This window comes from Caretta caretta, chromosome 3 (genome assembly GCF_965140235.1).
Source record: "Caretta caretta isolate rCarCar2 chromosome 3, rCarCar1.hap1, whole genome shotgun sequence".
NCBI classification, from domain to species: domain Eukaryota; kingdom Metazoa; phylum Chordata; order Testudines; family Cheloniidae; genus Caretta; species Caretta caretta.
In genome coordinates, this window is record NC_134208.1 from 92,485,222 (window position 1) to 92,500,540 (window position 15,319).

At 40.5% G+C, this 15,319-nt stretch overlaps 1 protein-coding gene across 1 annotated transcript in view; it reads right to left on the reverse strand.

Moving 5' to 3' along the window:
* MAN1A1 (mannosidase alpha class 1A member 1) overlaps positions 1-15,319 on the reverse strand; it is a 209,217-nt gene that overhangs the window by 13,230 nt on the left and 180,668 nt on the right. Inside the window, exons 9-10 of the mRNA XM_048844674.2 lie at positions 7,898-8,117; positions 6,828-7,000 (exon numbers count right to left, since the gene is read on the reverse strand). Of these exons, the coding sequence (XP_048700631.1) occupies positions 6,828-7,000; positions 7,898-8,117 (393 nt within the window). The remainder of the gene's footprint in view (positions 1-6,827; positions 7,001-7,897; positions 8,118-15,319) is intronic.

Consider the following 15,319-nt stretch of genomic DNA (forward strand, 5'->3'; position numbering starts at 1 on the left):
GTGGTCACTGACGGAGAATCCACCACAATTCTCAGTAAATTGTTCTAATAGTTAATTATTCTCATGGTTAAAAATGCGTGCCTTATTTCTAAGTGACAGTTTATATTAATCTCATTTTCCTTTCATTAATAGGGCTCCCTCTATCACAAGATAATCCCTATAATCCTACAGGTATTCAAAGAAAGATCTCTAGCACAGTCTATTAGATTCCATCATATTAGACTCAATTATCATTAAACTCCTGATTTAATCCAGAGATCTACAACAACCTGAAACCAGAAATGAGTCATATAAAAGTGAAAACGAAGTCAAATTACTAAGAATGAATATAAAAAACACCACAAGCATGTAGGGACAAAATTAGAAAGGTCAAGGTGCAAAATGAGATTAAATTAACTATGGACAAAGTGTAACAAGAAATCATTTTACAAATACATTAGAACCAAGAGGAAGACTAAGGGTAGGGTAGGCCCATTTACTTTATGTGAAGGGAAAGACAATAACTGAAAATGCAGCAGTGGTCTGAGTATTAAATGCCTGTTTTTGTTTTCACCAAAAAGGTTAGCAGTGACTGGACAACTAACAAACTGAACAGTGTAAATGAGGTAGGATCTGAGGCTGAAAAAGGGAAAGAATTACTTAGACAAGTTAGATGTCTTCAAGGAGGCAGGGCCTGATGAAACACATTATGGACTACTGAAGGAACTGGCCAAAGAGATCTCTCAATCATTAGCAATTATCTTTGAGAACTCGTGGAGGACGGGAGAGATCCCAGAGGGCTGGAAAAAGGCAAATAAAGTATCTATGTATAAAAAGGGGAATAAGGACAACCCAGGAAATTATAGACTGGACAGCTTAACTTCGGTACTCAGAAAGATAGTGGAACAAATAATCAGTTTGTAAGCACCCAGAAGATAATAAAATAAGAAGAAACAGTCAACATGGATTTGTCAAGAAATCACCTCAAACCAACCTAAAATCCTCCTTTGATAGAGTAACAAGACTTTTGGACACGGGAAGCAGTAGATGTGATATAGCTTGACTTTAGTAAGGCTTCTGATACTGTCTCATATATATCTATGAGTAGGGAAATGCAGCTATATGTTCCTAGCTTAGATGAACCTACTAAAGATGGGAGCACAACTGGCTACAAAACTACTCAGAGCAGTCATCAATGGTTCACAGTCAAGCTAAATGGGTCAAAGATCTCTTCAGCCAGTTTCTTAAGTACTCTAGGATGTATTTTGTCAGGTCCAAGCTTCAAGGACATACTGAGCAGGGTCCTGCAGGGATCTGTTCTGGGTCCAGTTCTATTCAATATCTTCATACATGATTTTAATAATCATAATATCATAGACAGGACACTTATAAAGTTTGCAGACAATATGAAGCTGGGAGGAGTTTCAAGCACTTTGGAGGATAGGATCAGAAATCAAAATGATTTTGACAAACTGTAGAAATGGTCTGAAATAAATAGGATAAAATTCAATAAATGCAAAGTACCACGCTCAGGAAGGAATAATCAACTGCACAAATACAAAATGGGAAAGGACTGCTTAGGAAGGAGAATTACAGAGAAGGATGTGGGAGTTAGAGTGGATCACAAACTAAATATGAGTCAACATAACATAATAGTGTTACAAAAAATAGAACATCATTTTGGAATGTATTAACAGGAGTGTTGTAAGCAAGACATGAGAACTATTTCTTCTGCTCTATTCAGCATTGATAAGGCCTCAACTGGAGTACTGTGTCCAGTTCTAGGCACCACAGTGGAGAGCAACAAAAATGATTTAATGGTCAAGAAAAACACACCTACAAGGAAAGACTGAAAAAGCTGAGTTTGTTCAGTCTGGAGAAGAGAAGACCGAGGGGGGACATGGCAGCAATCTTCAAGTATGTAAAAGGTTGTTATAATGACAAGGGTGATAAATTGTTCTCCTTAGCCACTGAGGACAGAAAGACATGATGGGCTTAAATTATAGCAAAAGAGGTTTAGGTTGGACATACTTTCCAACTGTCAAGAGTTGTTAAGCACTGAAACATATAATCTAGGTAGGCTATGGAATCTCCATCATTGGAGGTTTTTAAGAACAGGTTAGACAAACACCTATCAAAGATGGTCTAGATAATACTTAGTCCTGTCTCAGTGCAGATGACCTACTGAGGTCCCTTCCAGTCCTGCATTTCTACGATTCTATGCTTCTATAATGCAGAGCTATACCCTTACAAAGAAAGCCCTGTATTACTCCACAGCAAGTTTGAACTGAATTCTGTGCCAAGGCCCCTATATTATTCTGCACTTCTGAGCAGCAAACTGGAGATTCTACATCAGCTTCTGATAAATTTAAAATTGGAGGTTTATACTGAAATAAATATGAAAATGTATAATGCAATCACTACAGTATCCCCCTCTCTTATCTATTAGTTCTTAATTCAGTTTATGCTGTTTCCAAATTTTTTAATTTTTCAGTGTGCTGCAGAATTTTGTATTGATAAGCATAAGCATTACAGAAGGTGGAGGTTTTTGCAATTGTGTAAGGGACAGTTGGCACCAGGGAAGGTATGGGAGGTAGTCTGGATTTGTGTGAAAAGCATTTTCATAGCTGATCATTTTACCATCCAGCTGAACAGTTAACATTATTAAAACTGAAATTTACAAGAAACCAGCTGAATAGTTAGCATTAAATTTACAAGAAACCCAAGGACTAGGTTATTAGATACACCTGTATTAATTTGTTATTTCTGTATTATGGTGGCATTTGGTAGTGACTTCACAGTTAGGGCTGTTTTCTAAAATGAGCTTTGAAATGGGGCATAAATTCCTTCTTTTATTTAAAAGTAAGTGGCTAATCAGTATGAAATTTCACATAGGATTAGTTTTTATAACCTTTGAATTTTCTATATAATTTTTATTTGGTTTCTTTTCATAAATTTTTAAAGGGAAGTCACTGAAGTTGGGATCTGGCTGAACTTTTCCTTGGTAGTAGTCCCACTTTTCATTGTTGACAGATATCTCTTAAAATATTTTCCATATACCCATATTTTGGTAATCTCTGATTAGATATGGTGCAACAGGTAATTGTTTTAGATGTTGGATTGAGGGTTATTTTAAAAGTTAATGAAAGTTTGTGCTGCGCACACAAACTGATTGACTGATGGAAGCCAGGTGTGAATAAAAGATTTTTACACTACAACAAAGAAGGATCTGTATTCATTGGTTGACAAACAAGAGCTTATGTACAATTACTGATAGATAAAATTTCTGTCAGCCCCTGCATTAGCACCCACATCTGACCTCCCATCTCCCCCTCACCTCTTCGCTGCCAAACTCCAGGCGCCAATTATTAATTTAAAAAACTAGCAAAAAAGAAAGCTCTCTGCTCCGGGGACCTTGGGGAAGGGGTGGAATCAGGGCATATTAGTGTTGATGAAAAATTATTTAGTAAAGGGTGTGCCCAAGGGAAGAGGTGGATTCTCTCTCTCCTGATGTTTTCAAATCAAGACTAGTTTCTGATGCCTTTCTGGAAGAGAGGCGTAAGCCCAACTCAAATTATGGGCTCATGGCCTGGGGCTAGAGGGGAAACTAGCAAATTAATACCCAAAAAAAGTCACTGTGAAGTAGTCAGGGTTGACCCGCCCCACAAACCATACCTGACACAAATCCAGAAAAGAAAATGATACATTCAGTTATTTAACTGTCCATACCTTCTACTCCTCCCCAGTCACACGCTTATTACCAAAACAGGCCATTCATCACAACCTAACTGACATCTCTGTGGGGCCAACATGCCCTTTAACTCCCTTTCTACCCATGTCCGCTTACCAAACTACCTCTCTCCAACATAACCAAACTTTTACCTCTCCCCGGCTTTTACCTCTCCCCCTCCGTAGCAAGGGCCATCAGCTGATCAGCCGCAGGGAGGGAGAGAAGGAGGGGCAGGAATCCAGCACGCTCGGGGAAGAGGCTGGGGGAGGGGGAAGCTTGCTTGCCCTGCAAGGAGAGAGCGGTGGGTGGGGGTCCGGAAAAGAGCGGGCCGGGCCCGACTTTTAGTGGCAAGGTGCTGTCTGCCCGGGTCTGGCAGACAGTAGCGTGCCATTAAAAATTGGCACGCATACCATAGGTTGCCGACACCTGGTCTAGAAGACTAAGGCAGAATGAGTTACAATGGCTGGAAGCTGAAGCTCAACAGCTTCAAAATAGAAGTAAGATTCAATTTTTTACCAGCAAGGGTAATTAACCATTGGAACAACTTGATTTTTAAATCAAGATTGGATGTTTTTGCTCTAGTTCAAACAAGAATTAATTCAGCGAAGTCCAATGACCTGTATCCCTACACAAGGTCAGGCTAGATGATCAGAATGGTTCCTTCTGGCTTTGGGCTTTATGAATCTATAACTTATATTGAATTTGTAACAGAGATAGGGAGAGCTTCTCCATGTATTGAGCTGGTGAATCTTCACATTATGCAGTAACTTATCAGGTATCTATAGTGATGCTAATTATTTTCAACCCAGCACTGAAGAAGAGAACACCACCACCACTACTACTACTAGATGAAGACAAAGGCTCGAGAAGGAAGCTCCCAAAAAGATCATGGATAAGAAAGTGCAGGTAGCCAGCCAAAGCCTGAGCAGCATTTTCCAGTACATTATTAACCAAGGAGGATGGTGAAAAACAGGGATAGACATTTTAAAATCTGCAGTTCTGAATAACTTGCACTCAAAAGTCCTAAAAAAGCTGGCTGAGGAGATCTCTGGCCCATTGAGTTAATTTTTAATAAATCTTGGCATATCAGAAAAATGCCACAAAACTGGAAGAGTTCTAACATTGTGCCAGTATTCCAAAAAGGTAAGTGGCATGAGCCAGGTAACAATAGGTCTCTTACTTAGACATCAATCTCAGGCAAAATAAGGAAAACACTGATAGGGGGTTCACGTGATAAAGAATTAAAGGATAGGAATATAATGAATGCCAGTCAACACGGTTTTATGGAAAATAAGGCTTGTCAAACAAACTTGATTTCATTCTTAGATGAGATTACTAGTTTGGGTCACAAAGTAACTATGTAGATGTAACACACTTAGATTTTTGTAAAATGTCTGACTTAGTACTACATGACATTGATTAAAAAAATCAAAACTACACAATATCTAAAAAGCACATGTTAAATGAATTATGAACTGGCTAATTGACAGATCTCAGAAAATAATTATAAATAGGGAATCAACACTAAATGGGGTATTTCTACTGAGCTTCTGAAGAACTAGGTCTGATTCTATTCAACATTTACCTGAATGATCTGGAAGTAAATATAAAATCACCGCTAATAAAATTTGTGGGTGAGAGAAAAGAGTGCTGGAATGATAAATAATGATGAGTAGACAGGGCAGTGATACTGAGCGATCTGGATTGCTTGGTAAGCTGGGCCCATTCAAACAAAATGTGTTTTAATACAGCCAAATGCAAAATTAATAATCCAGGAACAAGGACTGTATCCTGGAAAGCAGTGACTCTGAAAAGTATCTAGGGGTCATAGTGGAAAACAACTCAACAAGCACTCCCAGTGAGATGCTGTGGCTACCAGGGGCTAACGCGATCCTTGGATGTATAAACAGGTTAATAACGAGCAGGAGTTGAGAATAGATTTTACCTCTGTATATGGCAATGGAGAGACTGAGCCTGGAATACTGAATACAGTTCTGATGTCCACGTTTTAGAAAGGATGTTGAAAAACAGGAGAGACAGTAGAATAGAGCCACAAAAACAATTTGAGAGCTGGAGAAGATACATTACAGTGATAGACTTAAAGATGTCAGTTTGGCTCATAAAATAAGATTGAGAAGTGACTTCATTATATTATATAAGTACTGTGATGGGGAGAAAATACCAGGTACTAAAGGACTCTTTAATCTAGCTGATAAAGATTTAACAAGAACCAAAGATGGGAAGCTGAAACCAGACAATTCAATTAGGAAATAAGGCACAAACTTTAAACAATGAGGGTGAGTACTGGTTTTTGGAACAAACTACCAAGGGAAGAGGTGGATTCTCTATCTCTTGATGTCTTCAAATCAAGACTGATGCCTTTCCGGAAGAGAAGCGTAAGCCCAACTCAAATTATGGTTTAGTCAAGTTATTTGACTCAGTACAGGAGTAACTGTGAAACATAGTGGCTTGTAATATGCAGGAGGTAAGACTAGATGATCTAATGGTTACTTGTGGCCTTAAACAATATGAATTAAGGCCAAGATTTTCAAAAGTGACTTAAGTTTTGAGACTCCTAAAATTGGCTGTCAAAAATCTCTGGTCACTTTTGAAATCTTGGCTGAAATTTACTTTAAGAAACCTATTCACTGTGTCATCAAAATGCAATTATTAAATATCCCTGACACAACACTTTTTGCAAAACATTTAATAATGTAAATTTCCCCTAAAAATCAATTTTAGTGCATATTAGTGGTCATACAGCGGACACTGCTCAGATTTCCCCAATAAGCCCTGACTATGCACCTGGTACAGACCTGCAGGATTTCTGGCCTAAGAGGCAACTAACAGAAAAACTGTGAGGTGTTTTACGGATGTAGATAACTGGGAAGACTGGGTTTAGCCAAAGCCAAAATTATCTGATTTCATCTAAATCTCCAGAGAGTATTTTACTGCATTACCTGTTGTTTTAGACGAACAAATCACAAAATGAACATGTTTACTGTTACTGAATAGTAGCAAAAGTAAATAATTTATCAAGATGTTAAGTTGTAATAGGAGAACTCTCTCTCAACAAACAAACTAAAAACGCACCACACAATCCCACAAAATGTGTTACCTCTACTGCTTCCCATCCCCACTGCCTGTATTTTGGATCATGAGTGAACCTCCACATATACATGTAGGTCTCTAGAACTTCAGGTCGCAAGATATAATATTTCTCATTTTGCCTTGTAGCAATGGCCTCTACACCTCCATCGAATCTGAAAGCTTCTGGTCCCAATTTCATACCTAGGCAATAAAAATTAAATGTATAACAATGTTAGCAATGATTTTGTATGCAGGAATTTAACTGTACATCTTCCAATTGTTTGAGTATTTTTTCACTGTAAATATAAGTATTAAAACCCACAAATGCTCCTTTTCAGGCACAAACCATGACAGTTTATGTAAATTACTAAACATTAATCATACTTTCATATGAAGTTAACATTACACATGTAGTCAACACTTTAGCCAGGGGTGACCAAACTCCTCCTTATAATTGTTATATTTGGGAAATCCCAATAGCTGGGTCAAAAGGGATATGCTGTATCAATGCTTTAAATTGCAGTTCTACTCCAAAGAGTAACTGTAAAACTTGTATTGTGGGATATTTCATGTGTATTGTGGCTGATTTTTTTCCAGTTCGCTCTGAAAAATTCACCGCGATTGGGTTCTTTCATCTTCTTGCTTCAGCAACTTTAAGAATGATCTTGAAGGACAAATTCTGCATTCAGTCATCTTTGTGTAACCCTACTGTCTAAATGTTACACAGGAGAAACTCTGAACAGAATGTTGTCCTTGTATTTAGAACTTCATTAATAGTTCTATGTATGCACAAATTAACAGAATCCATTTCATCTGTGGTGGGCTCAACAGAGCTGGAGGGAGCAAAAATATTTTTGTCACTAATGAAAGAAGATGAGATGCAATAGACACAGACAGCATATCTGTTGACAATGAGGGACCATTTTTAGAGTCACTATTCAGAGCAAAACAACAGTTTAAATGAGGGAACAAAAAGGACTTTACATTAATTTTACAGAGTTCCATACAATACCTTCTGCACCTGTTTTAACCAGGACAGAATTATAGATAAAGATTAAAGCACAGCTAATCTCTCAAAATTCATCATACTGTACTTACTTGTACGATCATAAGACTCATGACACGTGCGAGCAATTTCAGCACCAAGTTCAATATGACGCCCAGTTTTATCATTGGGTGCCCCATCTGCACCCAGCGCAAACATGCCTCCAGCAAAACACGTCAGATGTCCCATTTTATGTTCAAGCAGGCCACCCTTCCACTCAGCAATGTACGTCAGACCTCCACTAGATTTCCGGATCAGATGGGTTTCTATGGACTGCAAAAATATACATTTTTAAGCCAAATTTACTACTTTGTAAGCAATGTGTGAAATACAAAGGCAAAATTGCACAAAATAGGAAAGTAATAAATTTACACCCATCCAGCTTTTTTTGTTTTCAGTTTTATCTTCAGTATAGTTTTTGCTTTGATTTTATTTGCCACTAATGATGCTAATTAACCTCTAGCCCAAAGAAAATGCAACTCTTCTTTACCAGCGCAGGTTGGCATACAACAACAACATGATAAATTTGCTGAGACTGTCTGTATACTACCTGGTAAATTTTCTAAAAAAGTTGAATTAAAAAGATAAGAAAATACCATTTTATGATTCAGATCTTCCCCTCAGTTTTATGAAAAGTACATCTTGTATACATAGGATATATTTTTAATGGCTTCAGTGATTTAGCTTGCAAATTTTCCATCTTAAAATGCTACTGTACTCAAAGGATATAGTTATGGTATCAAATATAATTGTGTAGTAAGGTGATTATCAAAGGGTTAATTGCGATACTCAAAATACTAGAGGTTGGAGCCATGCTCCACCTCCTCCCCTTACTTTGTTTTGTTAGTGCACATTTTCTCCCACTGTTTGTTACATAGCTGAATAAAGCAGCAGGTTCCCAGACCGCAGCACTGCAACTAAAGTGTGTTTCTTATGCGCTGAGTGGGTCTCTTCACAAAACTGGTGAGGAGGAAGAAGATAAAAATGGTAATTCATGGGAAAACTGAGGAGTTTAATTCAGAACATGAAGATTGACAGTAATATATTGGAAGATTGGGCCACTATGTTATTGCAAATGAGATTACAGATCAGGACAAAACAGAAAGCAATTTTCCTCAGTGTCTGACAGTAAAACCCACTGTCTCTTAAGGAGTTTGTTACAACCTCAGAAACCAGGAGATAAGAGTTTGAATGACCTTCAGAAGACTTTAACAGAGTACTGCATGCCAAAGCCAGACATTATTACAGAATGTTTCAAGTTTCATACTAGAATGAGGTGGCAAGGTGAAAGTGTACCTGTGTATGTGTCACAACTAAAAAGACTAATGGAATATTGGTAATTTGGAAGCGTCCTAGAGGACATGTTGTGGGACAGATTTGTTTGTGGTATCAGTAATAAGAGAATTCAAAGACAACTGCTGTCAGAGGGGAACTTAACCTGGCCCAAAGCAGCAGAATTAGCAACAGCAATGGAAGCAGTGAAAAGCTTACGAGATTTGCACTTAGACTGCAGGGACAATCAAGCTGATTCAATATGCAAAATGCTAAGCCAGCTGCAAGGGACAGCCCAATGCCGTAAGTGCCTCAAGACTGGACACTCAGCCAGATGATGCAAAGCAAACAGCATCTCAAGCCCAGACGGGGTAGACTGAAAAAAACAGAGCAAACAGAAGAAAGCAGAAAGGAAGACACAAAGGAGGTACACACTATGTATTGTCTATAAGGGAAGAACGTGGGACCTTACAAAGTAACAGTAGAATTAAATACAGGGGTTTCAGCTACTGCAATCAATGAATCTACAAACATATCAACAATGCAAAGCAGAACCGAGCCTGATAGTGAATGCAAGAATGACCCTGAGTGCCTACAGCAGAGAACCCAGCAAGGAAGTAGATGCTGTGCTTGCCCCTGTAAAATATAAAAGCCAAAAGAAAAATTTAGCAGTCCTAGTGGTCAAGGGACAAAGGCAAAACCTAGGAGGCTGAGACTGGTTCCAAGAACTAAAACTAAACTGGGAAGAAATTTTCAAATTAGATCGTAGCACAATACCAGCATTCCAGGAAATCCTATATGCTCACCCAGCCACTTTTAAAGAAAGGTTAGGGACCTTGGATGGTGTAAAAGCCAGGATTTACACCCAGGATGGGGTCATACCAAATACTTTAAAGCAACTCCAGTTCCTTAAGGTTTCAGAAAAAAAGACAGACTGAGTTGCACAGACTGGAAAAGAAGGTATCATTTCACCAGTGCAATTTTCTGAATGGGTCACACGTACAGTTTCTGTGGTTAAACCCAAGACCATCCATATCTATGGGAATTATAAAGTCAGGTGTGTCAAGGCTTCAGGTTAGACTATTATCCCATTCCATGGATGGAGGACTTGCTGGCAGTGTTAGGTAGAAGTTCAAAAATTTAGTAAGCTGGACATGTTGCAGGCATACCAACTGATGAGGCTGGAGCAGGATTGTAAAGACAAAAAAAGTTACCCCTAGAAACAACCACAGGGGCTTATACCACACAATAGATTGCCATATGGAATATTGTCAACATGTGGAATTTTGCCAAGGCCATCACAAGCAGAAATGACACTGAACATCTATCAACACTGGAGAAGATTTGAGGCAGCAGCAGTCCGCTTACAGAAAAATAAATGCTTTTTGATGACACCAGAAGTGGTCAGGGGTGCTGGAACAATTTGTACAGTGGGGGTGCTGAGAGCCATTGACCCGAACTTCAAACCCTGTATATGATGGAAACCACTTCAAGCCAGGGTGTAGTCAAGTGATCATCAAGGGCTATTCAGAACATTATGAGCTGCAGCTATGATCTAGCCCTCCCTTACTTCCTGTTTAGCTCGCCTGTCTTTTCCCCCTGCTCTCTTTGCTATGTAGTTGAATAAAGCAGCACGTTCCCAGCTTGCAGTGCTATAAGTAATGAGTATTTCTTGTGCACTGAATGGTTCCTTTACAAAAAAAGTGTTATTCAAATTGATGTACTTTACATATTCCAGAAGTGAACATACTAAAGCTCTGACGCTGTACTGAGAAACGTAGCTGCAGAAGCCTACCCACATGAAACCCTGGCGCACAGCTAAAAGCCAGCAGAGCTCCACATGAACTCAGGGTTCTGCCTAGGCAGTTCTCAGTGTATGAGGTCTTGGAGACCTCTGAAAAACCCAGCAATAAAAATGCTGAAATATACTAGTAAGAAAGAATTAGGAGTAGGGGAAGTCTGTCATCACAAGATTTAGGGAAATCTGAACACACTATGTACGTACCAGAAGGTACACTGTGTGTAAGGGGACTGTTGCCCCCTTACTAACATTCAGTGGGGGTGTTTTAGTTGCTAGCTCCCAGTACTAAAAAGGGGGGAAGCGTTGATGGGGAATCAGGACCCTGAGACTCATAGTCCCCAGGAACAATGCGGAGAGGCCAATGCTTCAGGTCAGCCTCAATGACAGGACGGGCAGGCGAATCAGAGAGTCAGGAGGCCAGGGAGGTCCCGGTCCTCCGTGTGAACTGGATTTGCCTGGGTCAGACAGAGTGGGGCCGAGCTAAGGAGAAAGCAGGGGCCCAAGCTAAGCTGTGGAGCAGAGCTGTGCCAGATCCAGAGAGGCCAGAAAAGCAGCCCAGAGAGAGCAGACCCTGTCCTGGGAGCAGAGCTGCAACCCCAAAGCCAGAGGCACAGCCCAGAGAGAGCAGACTTGCCCTGGGAGGAGAGCTGCAGCAACCATAGCCAGAGGGGCCAGAAAAGCAGCCCACGAAGCAGGTCAGTGCTGGGAGCAGAGTCACAGAAGTAGCCTGCAGAGCAGACCTGTCCTGGGAGCAGAGCTTAGCAACCAGAGGGCAGAGGGGCCAAAGAAGCAGCCCATGGAGTTGGAGGCAGAGCAGCAGCAGCACTGGGACAGTGGTGGAGCTGGGGCTGGAGAGCAGGTGGGGAGAACAAGGGGGACCCCGGGCAGTGGTTCCAGCACAGGGAGATGCCTCAGCCAAGAGGCTCTGCAGGCCAGGTTTGGATTGTAACCCCGACAGGGCAGGGGTGACACTGGGAAGAAGGGTCCTACCACTTAGAGCCTGAGAGCATGTGGCCACCACCAGAGCGAGCGTCCAACCCACAGCATCCCTACAGCACAGCCAGGCCTGAGAAAAAGGCCTGGGACTTACAAGGAACAGACTGTGAACTGCCCTGACATTCCAGAGACATTGTTTGTGATGTTCCCTGCCACAGAGCGGGTTGATGTGTTTCCTTTAACCTTTCCCATTTTTCCTTATTCTTTTTAAAATTAATTGTTGATTAAATAACTTGCATTTGCTTTAAATTGTATGTAATGGCCAGTGGGTCAGGGAAGTGCCCAGTGCAGAGAGAGTACCCCGGAGTGGGTACACCGTAGCCCGTCCTAGGTAATCACAGCAGGGTTGGGGGTCGAGCCCCCCAGGAATCCTGGGCCCAGCCTTGTTGGGGTTACGAGGACTCTGCCAGATAGGAGAGTGGAAGGGGAGTCCTCAAGGGCAGGGAGGCCACCGGGTAAAGGAAGTGGAAGCGAGGACTCAGATCCTTTCGCTAGCCCACTTACCGGGGTAATGCAGAAGCCAGGAAAGTTCCCCACAATAGCGGGACTATTCCCCCGCTTACATAGAATATCAGGGTTGGAAGGGACCTCAGGAGGTCATCTAGTCCAACCCTCTGCTGAAAGCAGGACCAATCCCCAATTAAATTATCCCAGCCAGGGCTTTGTCAAGCCTGACCTTAAAAACTTCTAAGGAAGGAGATTCTACCATCTCCCTAGGTAACGCATTCCAGTGTTTCACCACCCTCCTAGTGAAAATTTTTTTCCTAATATCCAACCTAAACCTCCCCCACTGCAACTTGAGACCATTACTCCTTGTCCTGTCCTCTTCTACCACTGAGAATAGTCTAGAACCATCCTCTCTGGAACCACCTCTCAGGTAGTTGAAAGCAGCTATCAAATCCCCCCTCATTCTTCTCTTCTGCAGACTAAACAATCCCAGTTCCCTCAGCCTCTCCTCATAAGTCATGTGTTCCAGACCCCTAATCATTTTTATTGCCCTTCGCTGGACTCTCTCCAATTTAGCCACATATGTATCATGAGATTAAATGGGAGGCATAAAGAAAAATCTGAAAACATAAGATGACAGTCACAGGGAATGGGACCCATGTGCTCTTGAAAGGGACTGAAGATGAACAATGCTATTGTTTATTCAGTTGTCCACCAAATGCTTAGTTTATTCCATTACAATAATAAAACCCAAAAGGATGGCTGGAAGATAAATTAAAGGGAAGATAAATTTGATAGTCCACACTAAATCACCCCCTGCCCCTCCTCCCCCAAAAAACAGTACAGGGAACCATTAAAAAACAAAGATAAAAACAATAAACTGACCATACATGGGAAGTATTGATCATAGTTATTTGTTCCCTTTTAATGCCAATGTTATTTTTAGTAGCAATAAAGGTCTTCTATATACTGTAACATCAGCAGAAAATTCTTTATTAACTTTTACTGCATCTATCCATCAAGGTACTTATGTTGTGCTATCTGAGCACCTACAAAAATAAAGCCAACAAATTCTGAAAAATACTAACTTTGTCTTTCCTTTGTCTTTGTCTCTCCTATGCCTAAGGATTTACCAGTGACACTTTGTCTTTTCTCTGGCATCACTTACTGACTTAGGAAGTTCCTCAACCTATTCTTCTTTCTCTTTTGGGATCCTTTGAATTCCCCCTAGCTACCCCAGTTTCAGGCAATTCAGTTTTCCTCACATGATACAGAACTTTGCTAAAAAATTACAACTGCTTGAAAAAAAAATCCTCACACGTTTTTGAAAACTCTGGTTTGGGAACTGAAAATGTGGGTTTTGGCAGATGAAGACTTCCTTCCATTTTTGACGATAAAGATACAAGTCAGGGGGTTCTCACAGTTTCCTAATGTGGATCTTATGCTAATGTAAGGTTGGAAGGGATTCACAAGGTTCACCCCCACCCAATATTGGGGCAAAATTAAATATACCTAGATCATCTCTGACTATTTAAAAGACTGTTCTTCAAAACTTCCAATGACAAGGATTCCACAACATCCCCTGGTAACCTGTTCCGGAGCTTAACTCTCCTTACAGAAAACTTTTCCTCAAATGTAACCTAAATCTCTCTTGTTGTAAACTGAGCTGATTACTTCTTGTCCTATCCTCAGTGGACATGGAGAACAACTGATCACTGTTGTCTTTATAACAATCTCTTACACATTTGAACGCTATCAGGTCTCCCCCTCGGTCTTCTTTTCTTTAGACGAAGCTTGACCAATTCTTTTATCTTTCTTAATTGGTCTTGCTTTCTAAACCTCTTATTTTGTTGCTCTCCTCTGGGCTCTCTCCAATTTGTTCACATCTGTCTTGAAGCGTGGTCCCCAGAGCTGGACACAGTATTTCAGCTGAGGCCTCACCAGTGCTGAGTAGAGCAGAACAATTACCTCTCGTGTCTTACATGTAACACAGAATAATACTAACTGCATCACACTGTTGACTCATATTCAATTTGTGATACACTATAACCCCCAGATCCTTTTCAGCAGTACTACTGCCTTGCCAGTTATTCCCCATTTTGTAGTCGTGCATTTTATTTTTCCTTCCTTAATGTAGTACTTTGCACTTGTCTCTACTGAATTTCATCTTGTTGAATTCAGACCAATTCTCCAATTTGTCAAGGTCATTTTGAATTTAAGTCCTGTTCTTCGAAGTGCCTGCAACCCCTCCCCGCTTGGTGTCATCCACAACTTTTATACGAATACTCTCCAATCCATTATCTGTCATTAATGAAAATACTGACTAGTACCAGACCCCGAACAGGCCCCTGTGGGCTCCTACTAGATACTTTCTCCCAGTTGGACAGATAACGACTTTTTGAGTATGTGTTTTCAATCACTTGTGCATCCACCTTATAGTAATTTCATCCAAACCACATTTCCCTAGTTTGCTTATGAAACTGTCATGTGGGACTTTGAGAGCGTGAGTGTGTCTCGTATACCCCTATTTTCCCCCGATTTATCCTCTTCCTTTCATTCTCCCCCACTTTCCCCCCTGGAACCTTCAGTGTTGTTTTTCTTCTTCCTCCATCCCAAATGCTCCCTCCTGGGTTCTCTCTCTTCCTTAGCCTATTTGGAATAGAGGCTGGAACATGGATTCTGCTCCCCTTCCAATATGGCTGGCAACAGGATTACAGAGATTGAGTCACTAACAAGTGAATTGCATTCCAAATGCATGAAAAATTGCTTTTCTGTCAGGTGGGGAAGCTTCTTTCTTTTGGAGTAGCTGGGTAATTATTTTTTAAAAGAATGTTGTTTAAAGCTTGTTTTCACTGGTTATTCCAATAGGGTTTAAAATATTTTCATTTATAATTATATAACTAAGAAGTTGGACTCAAAGAAGCTTGTAGTGAAATATATTACTGCATAATTGTATTGG